The following is a 16,962-nucleotide window of genomic DNA, read 5'->3' as shown; positions in this document are numbered from 1 at the left end:
CTGCTACTTCCAGGCAAATACCGTATATGCAACTAAGGAAATATATTTTGTACTGAAGGGGAATGTGTATATTAATGAAAGCTACATTTAACCTCTGCATTCTGAAAAAGTCTAAGCTGAATAAATTAGTCTGGAAACAGCAGCAACAGTAGCTCCAGGTTCATCTGAAATGTCAACCCATTGGACTGCAGGCTGAACATTCCCTTCTCATGTAGTCCACTATCCTCGATTTAAGAGAATAGGGAGGGGAATAAGGGATAATGAAGCTGTCTGGTTATATCAATGTTACCACACAAAGGCATCCCTCTCTGGCACCGATTAAAGAGACCAATAATAAAACAAATTTAAGTGGAACAACTTTGACTCCTTGATTCCGGGTGACATCCACATTAATTCTTGCTGCCATCTGACCTGGTGCTTGAGAGGAACATCATCACAGATGATGGACTGCAGGAGTAGGAAAGCTTCAGCCTGCAGTCCACTGGGTTCATATTTCAGATGAACCTTGGGCTACAACTACTACTACAACTATCATAAGACCATTTTACTCAGAGATTTTTCAAACTGGTTGAGACAGATACAGCCCTAGTGAACACACTTAATATACGAGAATTCCTTAGGGCAGAATGAGAGACTAACTAGAAAAGTGCATGTGAATAAAGTGGAGGGGGAAGGGGAAGGGAGAGAACATGGATGAGATGGAGGTATAGGGTGGAGAGATATATGACAGAAGGAGAGTAAGAGTTGGAAAGTGTATGTGAGTGAAATGGAGGTGGAGACCAAGGATAAGATGGAAGAATGGGTTGGAATGAGATGAGAAGGAGGGATGGGGTGAAGAGAGATGAGGAGGTGTATGAGATGGAGATAGAGCAGCCTGATGACAGAGGATGGGATGACAGAGAGGTAACCTGTTTGTAGCCACCCCTTCTGGGATTGGGGCATCTGGTTATAGACAGGTATTTAACAATGTCCAGTTACAAATACAATACGTTTGACAGATATCACCTGGACTCAAGACATGCACCTGTTTACTCCACTGATTTCTTTATTACACTCATTTTTAATCTAATTTGGCTTAAAACTGCCATTTCTTCATCTCAAATGGTGCACTGCAACATCAGACTTACACAGTACCGGTAGTATGACGCTGGTCATGAAGAAGTGCTATGGAAAGGATCAGAGCAGAAGTACTGTCTTATTCTGCCACTGAGGTACAGTATGTGAAATAACCTACAAAAGGACAAAAATCTGGGCCAAAGTAGGATAGACAGAGTACAGTTTATTCTTACCATTACCAGATGATTTTATTCACAGTAGTGGGAACCTGAAATGGATATGTTAGCTATAACCTTACTTATTCCCTTCATGACTACAGATCCTTCCTAAGTTGAATACTGTTAATGATATCTACAGGTTGCAAGAATAAGCAGTGGCTTCAGTAGTAGTAGTTGTAGCTACAGGCTCATATGAATGTGAACCCAGTGGAGTGCAGGATGAGGCTGACCTTTTTAGCAGTCCACCATCCTCCTTTAGGGAGATGGAGAGAGAATCGGTCATGTCTAACCAGGAAGCTCCACCACCCAGCCACATCAGAGCCACCATGTGAAGCCATCCCTCTCCAGCACCAATAAAATGAGTAAATACATCATTTTACATAAGGAAGCTGAATGTGGATTAAAGTTCTTTCACCTTACCCTGGCCTAGATACTTGTTCTTTTGTAACACATTTCACAAACCTCAGTGGCAGATGAAGACAATACTGTGCCTCGACATCCTTTCCATAGTGCTTTTTCGTGACTACCATCACAATCTAGTATTAAACTATTGTTAAACTCAGTACTGAGGATGGGGAGAAGGTAATTTTAAACCAAGTTCGAGTGACAGGAGTATAACGATAGATAATAAAGTAAAGCACTGACCAATATCCAACAGTGATGGTGGCATATGTTGCTATGCCGTAGTTACAAGAGCGGCGGATGTTTGAGGTTGCCAGGAAGTAGGCCAACCCTGCACCCAGACCAGAGCTGATGCTGTACAGGAACGTCTCACGGAAGCACGGTATCTCAGACAACTTCTTCTGTACATTTTGGGCCTGAAAGGTGGAAGTACAGAGATATGACCACATATTCCATCATCTCTACTTCTCACTGTTCCCTGGCAGCTACTGGACCTAAATAGAAATTCAGTAAAATATATAAGTTCTTCAAATTTTCAATCATTTCTACTTCTCACTGTTCTCTAGTGGTTATTATACTTTGGTAATGAATAACAGTTGTACGGCTAGGGATATGAGTTCATCAGATTTTCCAACATCTATATTTTTCACTCCTCTCTGGTGGCTAACATTCCTTAACTGACACAGGTTTGGTATTTTTCCTTATCCATGGATGACTTTGATATGGTGGGCCAAGGCAGAAAGTGAAAGACATTCTGTAGTTGTGAGGCAGAACTGATGGAATGTTCACAAATATGACCCTGATATCCAATTAAATAGGCATACTACAAACATATAGCACATTACATAATAATAGTGCTTGCCTGCAAAAATTAGCAGGACTATGGTAAATAATAGCCTTTCTGTCACAAAATATTTACAAATACCATTATTTTTGTTTCCATACCAATACTGAGTCCATAATGGCCAATTCTGACCAAAATATCAAAGAAATGATTTTCACATATTTTTCATGTGTTGTGATTTCTGACAAAATCACGGCGTCGTACCATGTGTGATCGGCAAAATTTTTGAGGGGTATTTTTCTGACACTCACTGGACTTACCCCAACCTAATGCAAAAACAGCTAGGTACATATCTATTACCATTCTCGTGAAAGAAACGAACAAACACCCAGGGAGACAGACACATAAACAGCTTGTGTTTTTTATTTAGATACATCATAGCCAACGGCCATACCACGTTGAGTACACCGCTTCCCGTCCGATCAGCAAAATTAAGCAACGTTGGGTCTGGTTAGTACTTGGATGGGTGACCGCCTGGGAACACCAGATGCTGTTGGCATCCCTACGTGTCAAGTGGGGTTGGTGGAGGATTAGTGCCCCTCCCTGTAAAACAATTAACTCTAAGCCCTTGGCCACCCCGTTTGGGATATATGGCGTCTGGCAATGAATGAATGAATGAATCATCATCCAAAGTACTGTATGTCCCTGTAAATAAGAGGTGATCTGGACCCAGACACAGGAAGAGGAGAACACAAATGATGGGAAACTATCAACCGAGTACTGTACTGAGTAAAATAGGCCATATATCAATTCACTCATCATTCAAGCCTTCCAATGTCCTCGTTTTGTCACAAAGATATGTACCCAGGTTGAAAGATTAACACTACATCCACATCCACTGTCTGATGATGCTGGTGGGAGTTATGTATCACTGTAACCCATGTATGTGGGTCCTTCAAAAAATTCTTGGCCTCGCCCCAAACCACAACTTTTAGATATGACTGTATACTATAAAGTCTTATATGACTAAACACAGAAACTCAAACCTTTGTCTTTATTTGTTTACAGGTAAGCCTCGTTGAAATTTTGTAGGTTAGAGCAAAACCCAAATATGAACAAGAAAGATGTCCATGCTGTGATCAAGTATCTGCAACAAAGGGGTATGATCCCCAAGGAAATCAATGAAGGCATGGTCAACACATGTGGTTATGACTCTCCATAATATTCCACCATTAAGAAGTGGGCTGCTGATTTCAAGCAGGGCAGGGAGAGCACTGAAGACAACCTAAATCATCGACCATGGACGATCAAGCAGAGGCCATCCACCACATGGTCTTGAATGACAGGCGTTTGTCTGTGCAACAGATACAGATGGCTGACACCATGGGCATCAGTGTTGGCTCAGTGCACACTGTTCTGACTGATATCTTGGGTATGAGCAAGCTGTCTGCAAGATGGGTGCTCAGAATGTTGACACCAGACCAGAAGGTGACCAGACTGGAAAATTCAAGGACACCTTTGGCTCATTTCCAGACTGATCCAGCCAATTCTTCCGGAAATTTGTGACCCAGGATGACACGTGGGTTCACCACACTGAACCTGAATCAAAGCAAGCAATGGAAACACACAGTTCTACAGTTCCCCCAAAATTTAGGCAAGTGGCATCTGTCAGCAAGGTGATGGCATCAATGTTTTGGGACACTGAGGGAGTTCTTATGACTGACTGTGTGCAAAAGTGTCAGACCATTAATGAAGCCTATTATGCATCAGCACTGGGATGGCTGTCAAGAAGAAATGGAGAGGAAAACCAGAGATATATAAACATGACTACCGCACAGGAAGGCAAAACATGTGTCAGCTTGGCCGCCATGTTGGAAAGGTCGAGTGCACATCATCTGCTATGGTCTACTCTACAATTGTACTGCCTTTAACTTCTCTGAAATGCCAGTGTTAAACTAACAAGCAAACACCTGGCATCAGACAACAGGGAATAACTTTTCAAGCACTTTATACAGTAACCTCGCCCCGAACACTTTCTCGCCGAACTCTATCTATCTTTCTATTGCCAGATGCCTCAATCCCGTTTGGGGTAGCCACAAACAAATCGCCGAATGCGCTCACAATTATACGCGGTTAGTACTGGGATATGTATTAGACAACGTAAGATTAACCCTTAAACCGTGGGCTTGTTTTGCTTTGACTTGCGGCTCCCGCAGGCATATTCACGCTCTGACAGACTCTCTAAAAATATTTGTCAAAAATCAGTTATTAGTCCTAGAATATTAAAATCACATATGCTTATGGCACATACCTTCAGCTTTCTCCTGGGGTGTTTGCTGAGCCTTCGTCGAGTACCGTAGGACTTGTGGAGACCTCTGAAGTTGGGTAATGAAGTCTCCACTTTACACTTCCCGACAACTCGTAATGTGATTACCACAGCCTGATATTATCACTAGAAACACTACTCTATGATTCTCAAATAGTTTGGAATCCATACTCCAAAAAAAAAAACCCACTGTGAAAGCAATGAAACTTACCAGGGCTTACAACCATCCCATTTCCGATCATTTGCCACTGGTGGTGTCATTTATTATTCATAAATACTACCTATCTATCTATCTATTGCCAGACGCCTCAATCCCGTTTGGGGTGGCCACAAATAAATTGCCTCCAAGTTGCCCTGTCCCCCGCCATTTCACTGCCCTGCTTCCAACTCACACCCCCCTCTCTCATAAACCTCTCCACCCCATCCCTCCATCTCATCCTCGGCCTCCCCCTCCCTCTTCCCCCCTCCACCTCACTTACATACACTCTCTTCGTCAGTCTTTCATAAAAACACTCACAGTTTATATTTCTATTACTATATAACACTTATATATATCTACAGTCTTTATCCATAAGTTTTCTTCAGTAACAGTAGTTTATTGTCACTGTAGGGATTCAATTTCTTTCAGTAAAATACATAGCATTCACTTTCTCATCCTGTATACTAGCACTGAGAGTGAATGTCACTTTCACCTTCACTCTCATAACTCATAGTATTCATACATGCTAGAGTGAAACTTTCACTTTCATTACTCCTAGGGTATATACTCGTATTCTTATAATACTACTCATTTACATTTCTATTTACGTTCTCTATTTTATTTACATTATTTACATTTTTATTTTATTTACACTGTGTTATGCACTGTCACTTGAAGTAACTTATAAAACTATTTTCCACTGTTCACTTATATTTACATTCATTACTTTCACTTGCTGTTTACACATTATTTACACATTATTTACAATTCCACTTGCACTGTTTTAGTCAATAGAAAGATCGTAGTCACTCTTTTATCAATTGTCAGCCATTTACCTCTTTCCGCACGAGGTTTAGTAGGGGGTAAAGGTCACAGGGCCCTTTGCATGGGGCTAAAAAGCAGTGGAAGTTAGCAGGAGCGAATCCGACATACTTTCACCTTGAAAGACGACAGTGAACTGATAGCGGTGGCCTCCTGCCGCCTGGCTAGGGTGAGTGCAATACTGCCAACTTCAGCCTTGTGAGACCTGCTAATATATAGCAATGAAATGATTGGCAGGAAACCAAGACAATACATAATAAATTAGGTAGTTCCAGGTGAATGTAAATATCACTTAGGCTTCTCCCTTCCTTTCTTATATACATCTTTATTACGAAAATAGATTATACGGCAAATTTCAAGGGGAAATAAACAGCGAAAATTAGCGAACCAGTGCACGTGAGGTGTTGTCAGGTGATAATTAGCCAATTCTAGATGTATGGCACTCTCACTTACCTTATTTCTTTCTTGTATATATTATTTGGTATAAAAATAGGGCATAGGCCTTATTTCAATGGATGAAATCAGTGAAAAATTCCAGGGAAGATTTACTTACTATAGCACAGTCGGGCAGGCGAGAGGATAGCGTAATGGAGGGGAGGTAGGGAGGGGAGTCAAGAAAGGGGAGAAATGGCTAAATTGTCAACAATGGATGGGAGTACAGATGAGATTAGGAGTGCTGACTGGTGTTGGACATTGGCAGTACTGATAGATGATACAAGCCACCACTTGAAAGCCCAGGCGAATTCACAATAACACAGAATCACAAAAGTGACGCCCCGCGGTATGATCCCTTGCTTCCAAGCGTCACGAAAGTGACGCCCCGCGGTTAAGGGGTAAAAAAACCATTACGAAAACTATAAATTTACGCAAGAGAGGCCTTTGAAAGGCCAAATCCTCGAACCTCAGCACAGCACGCACGGTTTGTTTTGATCACGTGATCATATGATTCGCTGTACTGTACTCTAAAATCAATACAAGCGTGATATAACCCTGCCCTGCTTAGACTGATGCATGCAGACGTGCAGTACTTCCACACTGAGTTTAGATGTAACATAAACAAACTAAGTGCGAATTACAGCTGACCTTATAACATCTGACAGTACCACAATGCATTAAATTCTATTTCACTATGGTAATCAACATACAGTACTCAGATCTTCATGTACTAAGCCACGTAAGGTAAAGGTCAAGAAAGCCCTTGCCACCTCACTTTTGTTTGTTCCTGCAATTTTTTGTTGGGATGGCACTGTCTACACATTATGCAAGAAAAATCAGAGTATGGTGAATATCCGGAAAAGCAACGTTGGGTGACAGTAGAGTATTTTCTGGTGAAATGACTACCCTAACAAAACCTAACCATCTATGAACCTAACACGCACAGAGGTTCAGCAATTCCAAGGTCATGGGGACTTGCAGTTCTATATTTAATTCAGTTCATAAGATTCTAGCCACTAACTATCAAGCCTATGAAATTTCTGTGAAACTTTCTGCAAATATTTTCACCTCCCCCTTAAAAAACAAAAAGGAAAAAAAAAGGGGGGGGGGGAATTATGTTCCCAGGTTCTGATACTTCTCCTGTTATGAGTCCATATTATAATTACAAATCATAATAGATAGATAGATAAATAGACAGAGTTCCAAGCAAGCCTGGGAAAGGGAAACGATCTTGCAAGTTAACTGAGGAAATGCTGACCATACACAGGAAGTAGCAAGTCAGGGGATGATGTAGGTAGTGTCAGCGAGATAGCATACGAACAAAGCCTAGTGACATACACACATACTCACACACAGGTTTCTGGAACTTTCCAACTACAGTGTAACACACGTGACACGACCCCTGCTTCACCAGAATTTAGGAAGCAGAGGGCAGAAGGAGACAGGCCATAGAACCGGCAGGTAGTAGGGAGAAGGACTTAGCAACATGGGCGAGAGAGAGAGAGAAAGAGAGACAGGGAGGTAGCTCGCAGGTCTCTACTTATACTTCACTCGTGTGTGAGAGACTTTGTTAATATTTCCAAGACAAATAAAAATAGTCCCATACTATTCTTTACCTCTCCTGTCATTGCATGACAAATGGGAACGAAGATTATCTACTTTACAATGCCACTCAAGTATAACAACGCTCGTCCACAAGTCTAATATATATATAACTAAACAACAAACTTCCCTACAAGAAGATACAAAGTCTTTTATGACACTCCCACCTCTTCCCCCCCCTAAAATCTTATATATAATTCATGCATATTGCCACACTAGTTGAGTGGTGAGGGCTTTCTTGAATTCAACACTTGTCACTGGGTGTTTCCCTGTTCATCATATCCTTGTAAGTTGTAAACTGTAACACTCCCTGAATTCCATTATACATATACATGTTTTTACTATGGTGGCATATAATTTACATATGTTGGCATATTATTTACACATGTTCACAGTCATTCATATATTTCTTTATCAAACTCCATTTCAACCATCATATCATTCATAAATTTTAAACGATGCTAAAAAGAATTCAACTTCATGCATGTGTTAGGTTTATCATGAGTCATATTATAGTGCTGCCAGATTTCAGCAATAAATTCACTGCAGTTGGCTCAGAAGCACATGTTGCAAGTTGTTATTAATGTGGATCGCTTTGGAAATGTGCTGTGGCAAGCATGGACCAACTAAGAAAAGGTGCATTTACTTTAGAATATTTAATGAGTTTTAAAATAAGCAGTCACATAAGGAAATCCATCCAACATTAAGAAAGTTATGGCCAGAAAATGTCATCATCTGCACCCTCCGCCCACTGATTCCCACTGTGTCAGTCCAACGACCTTCCCAATATGGTGGTGCTATTGACATACATCAGTCCTACGCAGCAAAGTGCGATGCGGCATCTATGTTTATCTATTGCCAGACGCCTTAATCCCGTAAGGGGTGGCCACAAACAAATCGCCTCCATGTTGTCCTGTCCCCCACCATTTCATTGCCCTGCTCCCAGCTCACACTCCCCTCTCTCATATACCTCTCCACTCCATCCCTCCATCTCATCCTTGGCCTCCCCCTCCCTCTCCCCCCTTCCAACTTACTCACATACACTCTCTTCATCAGTCTCTCACTCTCCATCTTCTCCACATGGCCAAACCACCACACTGTGTTTCTCCTAATGCTTCCTATCACATCAACATCCACACCACAATACTCCTTCACATCCTCATATGTCCCTCTGTCTCTCCATGTGACCCCACAGGCTCCTCTCAAATAACTCATTTCCACTGCTCTCGCTCTTGATTTCTGTCCCTCCAACAAGGTCCAAGCTTCACTTCCATATGTTAGAGTTGTTATTACAATACTGTCATGTAGTAACTTTTTCACTTCCATGCTCACTTCCCTGTTTCTTATCACTGTTTTCAAGGAACCAGCAATCTTTCATCCTTGTTGTACCCTTTGAAGCACTTCTCCCTCCAAACTTCCATCCTTACTCATCACACTACCCAAGTATTTAAATGCACTCACATTTTCCATTTCCTCCTCATTCAACCTCACCATACAGTCACTAACTTCAATTCTCTCAAAGACCATAACCTTATTCTTCCCTACATTCACCATTAGATTCCATTTCTTACACACACTCCCAAACTCATCCACCAAGCCTTGCAGTTCACCTATGTCTTCATTTAACAACACAGTATCATCTGCAAACAACAGTACAGGGAATTTCCAAACACTGCTCTCTCTCATTAGGGCCACTCTCACATCCACTGCCCTACCTTATATCTCTTTATAACTCCATCCATATACAGATTGAACTATGAACAGTATTATATATCTATGAAGAAGACTGTGAATGGGTGTGCTGTTGCTTCAGGACAAAGCCCCTGTATACACGGCACAGGTGGAAGTGGCTGAAATCTGAACTGTTGCGTCATGCTCCTTACTAACCCAACCTGGCTCTGTCTGATGTCTACCTACTTTCCAAACTGAAATCCCATACCTGTGAGGTCACCATTTTCAGTGTGATGGAGTCATCCATACTACAGAGGCATACTTAGGGGCTCAACCAAGTGCACTGAACTTAGGGGAGACTTTAGTAGGTCTTCTCATTTGGCAACTTCGAGTCCAAGCAGGTACTGAATGAGCAGAAACTGCTGGATGACCGGGAAAACCTGTCAGAAAACTTCTAACAATCATGGTCGGTCACCCCACTGCAATCACAGTGTCTAGCAAGTATTATTGGTCAACCCTAAGCACTAAATCACCCTTACGTTTCTTGAGGTCATATATAGTGGAAGAGATCACACTGAAATCTTCCATTATCTTCTTCCTCAGAACACCTGCCTCCAATTTCTTTCAATAATTCAATCATCTTGGTGATAGTAAGTATGTTGTGGGTGAATTTTTAACAACACCAATAGGCTTTCCACTAGTAGAGACCATAGCACAACACGAGAATGAATGACCGTAAAATAGCACGACAAAGTTTCCAAACTTTCGAAAGGTCCCGCCCACAAAGCCAGACACTCACGAGTCATGATGGCCAATAACACATGCAGTGTTGGCAAGTAGAAATCTTCAAAAGCACTTAGCTCAACTTTAAAACGCACTAAGCTATTGGTGAACTGTTCAAACTTTCGTGCTAAATTGGACTTCAAAACACGCTAGATATAGAAGAAAATCTAATACAGTATTCACTGGAGCTAAATTATTATGCTAAATTGGCCGAGTGGCTCACCACATGTGCCGGAAGAGCAGAGAACTTTCGTAATGGGGCTATTTATGAAAAACGCCGAAAGACTGGAAATACTGTAAGACCGATGCCAAATGAGAGGACTATTACTGTATGTTGAGAAATAATACAAGCACGATCTCCTGTGACAATTTTTGGGTGAAGTCGAGAACTTTATAAAGGACCCATGTAAGTGGCAACACTGGACACAGGCACGGGGAGGTTCATTCATTTGTTTTGGAAGGCTCCAACATGCTTGCATGTGTTGGCCTTGGTCACCTAATGGTGGCTCTCCCTGCTGCTCGAGATCTGGCAGCTTCCCTATTCAGTCCCTTATCCTTGAGGTCACACTCAATGACCTCGTCTGAGGTCTTTTTCGGTCTACCTCTCGCAACTCTACCCTTAACATTAACATTTCTCACTTTCTGCATGCAATTATCATCCCACATCCTCTCCACCTGCCCAAACCATCTCAAGCTACCTCTCCTCATCACAACACCAATACACTCCAGTCCCATCCAACCCCTCAACACTTCCATCGTAAACCTAACCCCTCCAGGCATCACACTCGGGGATGCACTGCAGATCCGCCTAATCAATGTCATTTCTGTACATTTGAGCCTGCGAATATCCTCTTTCTTTACTGCCCAAGTCTCACTACCACACAACATTACACTCATAACATGCTGCATACAAAGATCCCTTAGCATGGAGGGAGAGCCCTCTCAGTATCAGGAGAGGCAACAGTTCCCTGAACTTCTTCCAACCACTCCTCATTCTAGCCACAGAGCTAGCTCCAGCCCCACCTCTAGCACATAACATGTCTCCCAAATGAAAGAACTCTTCCACACGCTCAAGAGAATCACCAGCAAGTTCAATCCTTTCACACGTGACAATCTCCATCTGTTCTCCCTGACACACTGCACACATGAAATTAACATTATCACACAGTCTACCTCTAATACCACTACATCTCTTATGCACCCACTTATCACAGACACTGCACAAGATGGAATTGCTTCCCATGCCCGTGTGGCAAATCTCACATGGCCACTAACCCTCTTCTATGATAGTATTGCCTCCAGCCCTAGATACCCTCACTTGTTTTATCTGCATTTACTCTTAAGCCCTTTTGCCCCATACCATCTCTCGACTTCCTAAATTTTTCCTAAGTCTTCCTTTCATTCTCTGCATCAACACCAAGTCATAAGCATACAACATCTCCCATGGAAGTCCATTTCTGAAGTCATGCGAAAGGACTTCAAGTACCGTGATAAACAAAGGACTCAAAACTGATTCCTGGTACACACCAACATTCACGGAAATCTCATCACTCAACACTCAAATAAACAGTAAAATGTCAGAGCAGCAAACACTAAATTTGAAAAAATATCCCTAAACACTTGTTCACAAAACAAACACCAGTAAACTATACAAAACACTAAACAGTATCATACTCTCCAACAGCAACACTACACAATGATATGCTGCCATCACAATAAGACACCATACCTTCAAACAAACAACAAACAAACACTCTCATCAATCACTTTTCACGTTAGCCATCTAAACCTCCATCGCAACGACCAACATGTCATCCGACGTAAAAGACAGTTCCCCACAGACCCAGATTTCGCACTCTTCACTTACAACCAGACGAAGCACATCATAAGCAACCTTAACCACTCTTCTGCCTGTGGACCAGACAACATAAGCAACATACACCTTAAACACCTTGGACCACAATCAATACAAGCACTCAACAACATATCAAACTAGAGCTACTCACACAACATAAAACCCAACATCTGGAAGCATGGCACTATCATCACTATCCCTAAACCCAACTAAGACCCTACGTTACCTTCCTCACTCCGCCCCATAACCCTCCTCTGCACCCCCTCCAAAGTCATTGAACAACTGGTATTACAGACAATAATCACTTCATGTAGTGCTGCCTACTTCTTCCTTAGCCTTTATCATTCTTTTTCTGTGCCTGCCCTCCTCTCTTCCTATTTCTTCCATCTTTCCTATCACATCTTACTGCTTCTCTTACCTTTACAGGTGGCTTTACATTGAGTGACAAGCCAAATGGTTTCCTGTAAGCCAAGAAACCATTTACAACACTGGGCGGTAACCATATAACCAAACCAAACGTGCTCCCTACGTGTTAACAAGTGGGTTGGAGGAGGGTTAGTGCCCCTCCCCATAAAACAAATAACTCAGAGTCAAATGGCCACCCCTTATGGGATTATGGCATCTGGCAATAGATAGATAGATAGATAGAACACTTCACATCCCCCTTGCCCAATAACAACATGGTTTTAGGCTGTTACACTTCACAAACACTCTTCTTACAAATCTTACACAAAGAATTTTTGACAGCATCAATTCAGCTTAGGCCACCACACAGAACACTCCTAGTCACACTAGACATTAGCAGATCTTTTGATGCCATCCCCCGCCATAACCTCACAAACAAAATATTCAACACAAACATGCACAATAACACAAAAAGATGGTTGGCAAACTACTTAGCAGGCAGATGTGCACATACAACATTTGCCGGTCAGTCATTGAACATCAGAACTTCACAAGTGGCATCCCTCAGGGATCTATTTTGTCCCCTACACTCTTTAACCTATACATGCACAACATACCCACACCCCACACACCACAGATACACTTAGCTTCCTATGCAGATGATATAACACTTACATGTATGCACCAAAATGCAAACACAGCTGCATACATCCTCCAACCTTACCTCAACACACTACATGAATGGTTCACCACAAACAGACTCAATATAGCCCCAGCCAAATCTACAGTGACCCTTCTCACAAACTGGACAGCAGAACATAGTCACATTCCACACCTCACCATAAACAACACCCCCCACCCCACACACACACACAAAATCCTTGGTGTAACAAACAATACATCAATGTTATTTAAAACAACACATCATGAACATTAAAAATAAATTAAAACCAAGACTCAACACCCTAAGGTCACTTGCCCATACAACATTCGGACACAACAAAGAAACCACCACCACAGTATACAAACTAATATATACATTCAGTGATGAATTATGCAAACCCTGCTTGTGCTGCTAACCTCACTAAAACACTCTACAGACCATACAGAACAATGCCCTAAAAATAGTCACAGGCTGCACAGCTACTACACCTACAGACCACCTACACCAAGAAACCAAAGTCCTCAAAGTCAAGGATCATCTAGATATGAGAGGCACCCAAATTCTTGCCACAGCCTGCACAAACCCACACCATCCACTACACTACATGGCAGTACAACCACACACACCTAGGAACATCAAAACAACACCCAGCACACGATATCATACACAAATACTGTCATCTCTTCCCCCTCGCCCACCTCAAACCAACTTCCAGAAGCATATCCATGCTCAAATCACTCGCCGCTCCATTCAGGCACTCAAAACAACACACAGCTGCATGCACGGCCTCCTGATATCCACCCTTCTGAATCCTACCTCCCTTGTGAGGGCAGGGTCCACCTGGCCAGGCTGAGATGTGGGCATCATCCAGCTCTCTTGAGTTATCAGAAGAGGTTGGATGACTCAGTCACTGATCCCTGTCCAGTATGCGACACAGCACTCCATACTATTAAGCACATTATGGAAGACTGCATTGCACACAATCGGTTGTGCCAACAACACAACATACACTCCTTGAGAGCTCTGTGGGAAGGCCCAGTCTTGGCCGTGGCCTTCCTTAGGGACCCGGGGAAGTTGGCCAGATTGCCTAGGAAACAACTACTGTACTACTACTACTGCTATTACTCATCATTCAAATCTCCATTCACCCTTATCTGGGTGAAAGCATCCACATACACGGCCATAACCACCCTAACCAGCCGCTCCTGGATCTCAAGCTTTCTCGTTGCCCATTTCACCACCTCTCTAGGGACTCTGTCAAAGGCCTCCAAATCAACAAAAGTAAAGTTCTACCTTGAAAGTGATGTGCTGTGAATATAAAAAACAATCAACAGTTCTCACCTCTCCTGATGATGATGTTTCCCCCATTGTAATGACTCAAAAGGTGTTCAAGGCAATGACACTCAACAACACACTCCCACACCTGCAAAAAGATGCTGTGTAAGAACTTCACTGTTTAATAGAGACTACAAATTGCTCTGTTTTTTCATCATCACCACTACGCTTTTTCCTACCTAAGGACGGGGTGAGGATATTTTAAAAAATAATATACACTTCTACAAGACATATTCCAACATATCAGTCTTCATACATTCATATAATAACACAAAATGAAAAACTGTGCTGACAAAAATACCTGCCACAACAAATCATCACCAGTAACTCAAATGAGAAAATACAGGAGGAGGCTAATCTACATAAAGCATAATGCACTATGATTATTCCACTGATCACTCACGCTCTTTTCCAATCACTGTACTAGATGACCACCTTCTGCAGTCTATGGTAAACTCTGTAGCTTTTAACCCATTAGTCCTTTTTTTTTTTTTTTTTTTTTTTTTTTTTTTTTTTTGCTACCTGGTATTGGAAAGTGATGCCTTCTTGTGGCAGCACTGATATAATTGGGTTACTCCACTGCCTGGTTATACAAACATCCCTCAACTCCTTCCTTACCCTCCCAAAGGAGGATGGTGGACTGCAGGATGAAGTCAACTTCAGCTTGGAATCCACAGGTTCACATTTCAGATGAACCAGCGGCTGCAACTACTACTACTACATTCTTTTTGCCTCCATATGACTGTTTCTAGGTTAAGGAAAATTTTTGATAACAAAAATTAATGAAGTGTATATTTGATCCCCTCTGTTTTTAAAATCTTTCCTAAACAAAATAAAATCATCAATATGTCACTGGTTCTGAGAGGTTAATGACTGTAATGCCATCCTAATCCTCATTCCCACTATATTCTTTTCATCTAGCAGCCCAGATTTTCATCTTTTTGCAACTTTTTTCATGCAGGTCAGTGGTAGAAAAACACAATACTATGACTCTACATGCTTTCCATAGCACCATTTCTAGTGTTAATCTATTATTGTAACTCAATTACTGTAGCTGAGAACTCAAGATGTAGATCTGGCAATTTTGGACCAAGTTAGGGTAAAAAGCGTATAGTAAATGATGTGAGCAGGATCCAAAAAACATAAGTGGAACACTCAAATTGGTCACATCATCAACCTAAATCCAGTTCACAATTTACAAAACAATTTTTTTTTTTTTTAAATAACAGAAGAGAGGAAAGAAAAACGAATGAGTCAAAAAAAATAATCCATACACCAGATTAGTGAAAATCAACCAATACACATGAACAGCCATTACCTCACTAACATTCTCTGCCAACTGTGGTAATGGAAGGTTTATCATCATCATCATCCAGACCTCCTTCCTCACCCTAGGGCAGGGTGAGGAGTGGCAATGTCCAGACAGCCCACTTTTGCCCAATCCGATGGGCCACGCTTCCATTAACATGAGCTATTTTTGTATGCTGGGATATAAGGACAACTGAGAGTATGAGAAAGAAGGACACACTGTCATTTGGGAGCACTGAGCAACATGGAAAGCTTGCAGAGGAAAACTGTTGGATTTTTCATTGTGGTTGTACACCCACTAAAAAAATGTATTCATTATCCCTGGGTGCAATGAACTCTGAAATGATTCGTAAAAGTGAAACAGTGTCCACCTGGTACTGGTAGCAGTTCAGAATCCTTGGTCTCTGCATCATACTGTATCACACCACAAGGGTAACAAATATTTTTTTTGTGGGTATACATTCACTACATGTCTAATACCCAAGTGTGATGACTATCAGAGGCCTTCCATATACAGTATGGTTGTCTTTAACCCTGTCAGTCAATGACAGAATTTGAACATTTCTTGCCATCTACAGACAATTTAATTGAGCTTAAGATATCTATAGACAGCTGAGTTTAAGAGAGACTTTTCAGACTGATTAGACAGAATACAGCATCCAATTACCCTTTTTCAAAAGAGGCCTCCCAAAGTTGAATAAAATTATCTGAAGGTGCGAAGAAGAAATCAGCAAAAATATCACCAGATTTCCTATTAACAGATAGACTGTTCCTTCATCTTGTTCCTTCCTATTATTCTAGACATACTTTCTCGATAGTAAATACAGATTTCTTAATTTATCTGGGGGATGGGGGGGGGGAGCAAATACAGACGTGAAGCTCCAGCCTAAAAGCAAATAGTTAATCTTGACTTTTTTGTTCTTACCAAAGCATGCGATGAAGTAGAATCTTGAAACCAGGAAACAGAAAGCTCAAAAGTAGAACAAACAACAATGTGCCCAGGGAAATAAGCCACACTTATTCATACATCATTTAAGACTCTGGAATCCTGTCTTCACCTCAAAAGTCTAACCACTGAAAATACAGAATTATTCTTT

General features: G+C 41.6%; 1 protein-coding gene and 1 non-coding gene across 2 annotated transcripts in view; one reads left to right on the top strand and one right to left on the bottom strand.

The window, feature by feature from the left end:
- The window catches only part of l(3)87Df (cytochrome c oxidase assembly factor COX20 lethal (3) 87Df), a 71,100-nt gene that overhangs the window by 16,085 nt on the left and 38,053 nt on the right, over positions 1–16,962 (bottom strand). Inside the window, exons 2-3 of the mRNA XM_080285056.1 lie at positions 14,564–14,645; positions 1,920–2,092 (exon numbers count right to left, since the gene is read on the bottom strand). Coding sequence (XP_080141182.1) covers positions 1,920–2,092; positions 14,564–14,590 — 200 coding nt within the window. The 5' untranslated portion in view covers positions 14,591–14,645. The remainder of the gene's footprint in view (positions 1–1,919; positions 2,093–14,563; positions 14,646–16,962) is intronic.
- LOC145416172 (5S ribosomal RNA) lies at positions 2,901–3,019 on the top strand. The gene has a single exon (XR_013900217.1). It is a non-coding gene; the product is annotated as a 5S ribosomal RNA (ribosomal RNA).

The sequence above is a fragment of the Coenobita brevimanus genome, chromosome 104 (assembly GCF_032717465.1).
Source record: "Coenobita brevimanus isolate Jiangsu-jjx chromosome 104, ASM3271746v2, whole genome shotgun sequence".
Classification (NCBI taxonomy): Eukaryota; Metazoa; Arthropoda; class Malacostraca; order Decapoda; family Coenobitidae; genus Coenobita; species Coenobita brevimanus.
Note: the sequence above shows the minus strand (reverse complement) of the source record. Positions and strands in the feature narration are given on the sequence as shown.